Source organism: Gymnoscopelus microlampas (genome assembly GCF_963454915.1).
Source record: "Gymnoscopelus microlampas genome assembly, chromosome: 20".
NCBI classification, from domain to species: Eukaryota; Metazoa; Chordata; class Actinopteri; order Myctophiformes; family Myctophidae; genus Gymnoscopelus; species Gymnoscopelus microlampas.
Window position 1 is genome coordinate 18,874,421 of NC_139957.1, and position 6,000 is coordinate 18,880,420.

Below are 6,000 nucleotides of genomic sequence, written 5' to 3' on the forward strand. Positions count from 1 at the left end.
GCAGAAAAGTAGAAATATAAACCAACACAAGATTTCATCACTGTGGCAGAATATTTCCTCTTCCTTGTGTACTGAGCTGACTGAGTGATAATGATTAGCATCAGTCTGAATTCACAAAACAGGCAACAGCTCCATGTTAAAACCACATCATAACACATCATGTGAACAAACTGTTCACATGCTCTGCACCTCACTTCTCATAAACAACTCAAAAGTCAAACTCAAAATAGAATCTTAGAGGCACAATAAGCCAAGTCATACTGACTCTTACTGAAGCCCACAACAACATTGCAAATAAGTTACACACATTATCTGATACGGCCAAAGTTTGAGTGGTTGGCAGAGCTGATGTACAATTTTATAAGCCCAATTTTCTTTTGTCTCAGCTGTTATAATATTTCATTAGGGGTTCAAGCCTGAAGGGCTGTAAACCTATTGTCTTTGTGCCAACTGACACAGTTTTGCAAATATCTGTGATTTAAGTCAGGTCTTTGGTACTCTAGAACAGGCATACAGCACGGAATATTTGTTAACGGTAAGTTTGACGGTCATTGTCACATACAGTAACTTCGAAATCATTTGTACCTAATTTGGTGATTTGTCATGTTTCTCCAACAACCAGCGTTGTGGGTGTAAGAGAAATCGCTTTTGGCTCTGCTTTGTTTAGAGGCCCCTCAATGTGTGATTCAAATTTGGGGTCGATTGTTCAATGCATTGGCATTTATTGTAAAAATAACAAATTATGCAAATTATGCCAATTAGAATGGAACATGAAAAATCTGAGTTATATACAGTACGTTTATCAAAGGTTTCCAAATAGTCATTTTTAGTATTATAGTAGTAGCAAAAAGTGTGTTTTGAAGAAAATGCCCGGAGACGTAGTTAGGAAATGGGTATGGCCTATATGGGGGATTTGCATCATGATCCAAGGATATCCAGGGGAAAGGTTTTGACTGTACAACCTATGGTTCAAGAGTTAAAGGCCAAAATGCATGGTGGGAGGCGGATATGAAAATTTTGAGGAGGTATACATTTCTTGGCCTACTGGTGGTGTGCACGAAAGGTTTGACATTGATCTGTCCAGCGGTTTGTGAGATTAGCTCTACACACAGACATCGACAGGGGCAGAAACATAATCTCCGTCCCCGGCTTAGCGGAAATACAAATACATCACTACACCACCACCGTCTTGTAGATGAATACTTCCTCATTTTTGGTACACCAGCGCGGTTCACCAAGTGACATTTCAACAGCTCAGTTTTTCACTTACAGCCAACTGATAATCATCTGGACAGGAACTTGTGTTAATCACACTAGCTCAAAGATAAGTAAAGTTGTTCTATTAAGGAACCTTGTAAAAAGCCATACTGATTGTTTGTAGTTTTAAAAATAATACAGTCTAACTAGCAGTGCCATAACATCATCTACCAGCACCTAAGAATACCTGAGAGAAAATCTGTCAATAGTGGCATTGTGAAATATAGTATGTGTGCATGTACATTCAATCATCAGCACTTTGAATGCTTCATTTTGCTTTGGCTCCAACAACCCAAAAATACAGAACACCGTTTGCGTTTTTTTAATGGCCAAGAGCAGCTAAACATAAACCGATTATGTGGAATCGGGGAAATGTCGCAATTATCTACTGATTAAAACACTGTACTAAAAGACAGATCTTGTAAAAGTAGACATTTATTGCTTGTAGACATCTCATTGAGTTTATGTCTACTACTGAGCTGTGGCAGCGTTTCCAAACTCCAGGGGCAATGAGGTGGATCGATACAGCCTGTCTTTTGATAAATGGACCAATTGCCTGAATGACAGTAATCCCATCAGTTCCAACGTGCACATTAGGACAACATGGAAGCAGTGTGTGTTCTTTGGGAGTTTCCCCTGTAAACACAATGCTCTCTTAATCTCAAGACTGGATAAAGGCAAGGACAGGATCCACCTCTAACAATAATCTACATAAGCAGATACGGTAAAAAATAAACCCATCTGAAATCCTCCATAAATAATAAAAAGCCAATAGTGAAATAACCAGCATGATAGTTATACACAGTAAAAAAAAACTCAGTGTTCATTTTTGTTAAATTAACCCTTAGTGACCCTTTACATTTTGGAATACTGTAATCAGACTTTTATATTGTTGCCATTCCTTTAACTCATGCAAGTTGCTCAATTAGCGCCTAAAAACAGATTTGTATGTGCAAATATAAACACAAATCAAAAACTGTCTTCCCAACGGCCTGAGGGCCTTCCAGCATGGCAGCAACTTGATTGTGTGCACATTGAGCATGGGCTTGACATTCGCGCACAGCAGGACCAGTGATGTTTACAGCACATATGAAGTGGCATTCTGGCATGGGCTGGGCAGCACAGTTGATGAGGTTGGCTCCTCGGCATATGGCAGAGGAGCTGTTCATGCTACTGCAGAGTGCAGAGATGCCGCTAATGAGCCTTGGTCCTACCAGAGGAGGCGGCTGCTACTGTGGCTGCACAGAAAACACATGCTAGCTCTGCCTGCCACTGTGACCAGCACTTTCCCTCACCCCAAGTTTGTTTTTTGTTCTCTTCTTCTAATGCCAGCTGACAGGAGTAGGAAAAAAGGTCACGTGCTATATGAATCCTCTGATGATAAACATGTTTATGGGGCCAGCTTGATTATACAATGTTTGCAGCAGAACTAATGTGGAACATGAGAAGTTGAGGCTTGGGTTTGTGTGCTGCGCATTTGTGTGTGTGAGTGTTTGTCTAAGGTTGGAGGGGTTGAGAAGAGGAGTATCATATGCAGACTTTTCATGATAGAAATGTATTGCTTGTCTGTTTTTCTTTATATACTTTTGCCCTTAGATAAAAAAGGATACAGCCTCAACGCTCCACTCTGTGTCCCAATGGCCAGTATTTTCTGCACAGGGTCAAAAGCCATCGATGACGGTTGATGTGGGAAGCCATGACGCACAGTCTGTTAGGAAAGAGCACAAATTCAATTTATATTAGAACTAGACTAATCCATCATCTGACAAAACACAGTCAAACATTTTATTTATTTTTTGGTGACGCAAAGCTGCCACAACTGGAAGAAAAATGGAAATGTATATTAGCATAACTGCCATCAGAGCAATCCATCAATTCGGAATTGTCTCAAATCTCCTTCAAAGCTAAATGTAATAACATAAAAAAACTGCCAGGGCAATACAAGAACAGAAATCTCATCTACTCTTTAAGAGCACATTTGTAGAGAGCATATGCCTTCAAAATGTTAATTTCAAGCCACACTTTCCCAGTTTAGTACTTGCATTATTTTGCATGCATATTATGATGTATCTGATTACAGTGGCCATATTAGAATGACACACTCAGCAATTCAGTGCAGCTTTAAAAACAGGCCGAAATGTCAAAGCCCTCATGCATCCATGACTAGGTTGTTTAGGATTGACACAACCTTGCCCAGCCCACTTTGGCTCATCCAAACACAGATTGCTGTCAGGTTATGTAATACCTAATGCTGCCCTGCCCCTGTAACCTGGGGGACCTGACCTACTCTGATCTCATCTAGAGCATTGGTGGGCTGGCACTCAGGGATGTAACATTTTCAGCACAGTCCAATTGCAAGTGAATACCCAAGAGAGCCAATAAACAGGATTGGGGAAAGTATGCATTATCACTACCATTACTATCGTTTTTTTTTGGGGGGGGGGCATGTCAAAAACAAGCGACCACATGAGGGTTAAGGATAACTTGAGAGATGTGAGATTTCTGCTGCAGTGTTTCTGGTTAGGCTAGATGGCTAAGTCAATGGCTCGAAGCAAAAATCCAATGCAATGCAAACATCTCTTATGGTTAATACGACAGCCTGGCTGCTACAACCATGGTAAATAGCAGCCATGCATGGGTGACCAAGTCAGCTGATTAAAAGCCAGTCCCTGCGGGGGTCTCTGAACGGATACAGGATAGGTGGGCACTAGGGACATCTGGGCACCCTGATGTAAAATTGGCTATTAAGTCCAAACTGTTTTATATATATATATATATATATATATATATATATATATATATATATATATATATATATATATATATGAAAATGGTCGTAATGTAAAGTATAAATGATGTGAACATGCACGGTACATCATTGTCAGACTTAATTCTATCCTTCAACTTCTTGTTTAAGCCCCCCCCCCCCCCCCCCCCCCCCCCCCCCCAAATGACTGGATATACAGGTTTTGTAACAGTTGTAGAAATATTAGACCTTAATTGTGGAATGTTTAGCATGTTCTATTCATGTATACTTTACTTCTTTTTTTTACATTTTGGACAAAACAGCCAATTTAATACCGAGGTCCCCTCATATCCTGTTACCATGAACAGCAAAACCTATGCCTAAAAATAAACCACAATACATATGAGTGCAGCAGCAGCGTGCATCGTGCAATAAAGCCGTTCTCTTTCCCAATAACCAATGCTGACAGATTAGGACAACGTTGGTATTGGTCACGCTGCTGTCTGTCATCTGACTGTGTGTCGGTCGTCCGGCAGCAGTATGTTGGCTGCTATTAACCAGTGTTGCCAGGTTTTGCGAGAGAAACGAGCAACCAGGTATGGGAAAACAAGCCCAAAATAAGCAACAACATGAGAGGCCACATGAGCACTTCAAACCTGTATGCATCGGATATTTGAAAATAGCCTATCTACAAGCTCACAATAAAATGCGATGCGTTGTCTGCTATTTTCAAAAACTCTTGCAATAAAATGTGGAATATTTGGAATTAAAAAAAAAAACATTTTAACAACACAAATGCTCCCTGGCACAAACATTTCATTAACATATTTAAGAACCACTGGTTTAAATAATAATGTAAAATAATGTATTTGGAAGCAAGCCTAAAATAAGCAAGTACACTTTGGAAACAAGCCCACAAAAACCGCAACTTCTACTACTTTTACAAGAAACTTCACAGAAAAAATAAGCCCAGAGTCACTTATAAACTGACATGGCAACACTGCTGCTTAACGGAAAGCCCACCTTGCTGAGCTGAAAATGCTCGGATTGCAGGGTCTCTTGGATCACATCGTTCTCCCTGGTTGGTGGAGTCGTTGCAGAGGACGAGGAAGCCGCCGTCAAGCCGTCCAGCACCTTCCTAATGTTAAACTTCTTCATTTTATCCCTCGGTACAGACGAGAATTAAACAGGAAAAACAGACCAACTGATCGCTACCATATAAATTGACAGGAGGGTAGCCGCTTATAGCTAGCAGTTAATATCTGTCTCTGTTTTAATCTCACATGTTACGGGAGGTTGTTGCCACAACGTACTGTCCCAAAGCACCCACGTTATGCCCCATTTACATTGAGTCATGAAGTCTTCTCCGCTGTTCGTGTTAATCCGCCATTTGTGTGGCCAGTTTTTGGCGTTATTTATTCGATCGGATTCGCAATGGTTTCCGTGCGCTGTGTGTGTGTGTGTGTGTGTTTCCCAAGGCTTCAGCTGGTAGCAAACTGGCTACGGAAACGCAGTGAACAGTCTTGCCAGGTTTTGAGAGAGAAACAAGCATCCAAGTCTATGTAAACAAGCCCAAAAGAAGCGACTTTAGGTCACATGATGAGCACTTTAAACCTATTATATATCCTATTATATATGCGTTGGCTATTTGAAAATAGCCAATTAAATTGCTATTTTCAAAAACTCTTGCAATAAAATTTGTAATATTTAGAATAAGACATTTTGGAAACATTCTAAAAACACAAATGCTCCCTAGCACAAAACTGATTAGCCCTAGAATGTCTGTGATCTTACATACATTTCAAGTATTCCAAATACTTGAAATGTATGTAAGATCACAGACATTCTAGGGCTAAAAACTGATGAAAATATTTTAGAACAATTCCTTGCTTACTGTAAATCGCAGCAAGCAAGCTTAAATAAGCAAGCACACTTGACTTTAGAAACAAGCCCAAAAAAACGCAACCCGCAACTACCAATTTTTACAAGCAACTCTA

The 6,000-nt window shown here is 40.1% G+C and overlaps 1 protein-coding gene across 8 annotated transcripts in view; it reads right to left on the minus strand.

Moving 5' to 3' along the window:
* Window positions 1-5,468, minus strand: part of stxbp5b (syntaxin binding protein 5b (tomosyn)) — a 38,944-nt gene extending 33,476 nt beyond the window's left edge. For all 8 annotated transcript variants that reach the window (XM_084045427.1, XM_084045426.1, XM_084045425.1 and 5 more), the window contains exons 1-2: window positions 5,027-5,468; window positions 2,868-2,965 (exon numbers count right to left, since the gene is read on the minus strand). In XM_084045427.1, the coding sequence (XP_083901553.1) occupies window positions 2,868-2,965; window positions 5,027-5,161 (233 nt within the window). In that variant the 5' untranslated portion in view covers window positions 5,162-5,468. The remainder of the gene's footprint in view (window positions 1-2,867; window positions 2,966-5,026) is intronic.
* Window positions 5,469-6,000: the final 532 nt, after the last annotated feature.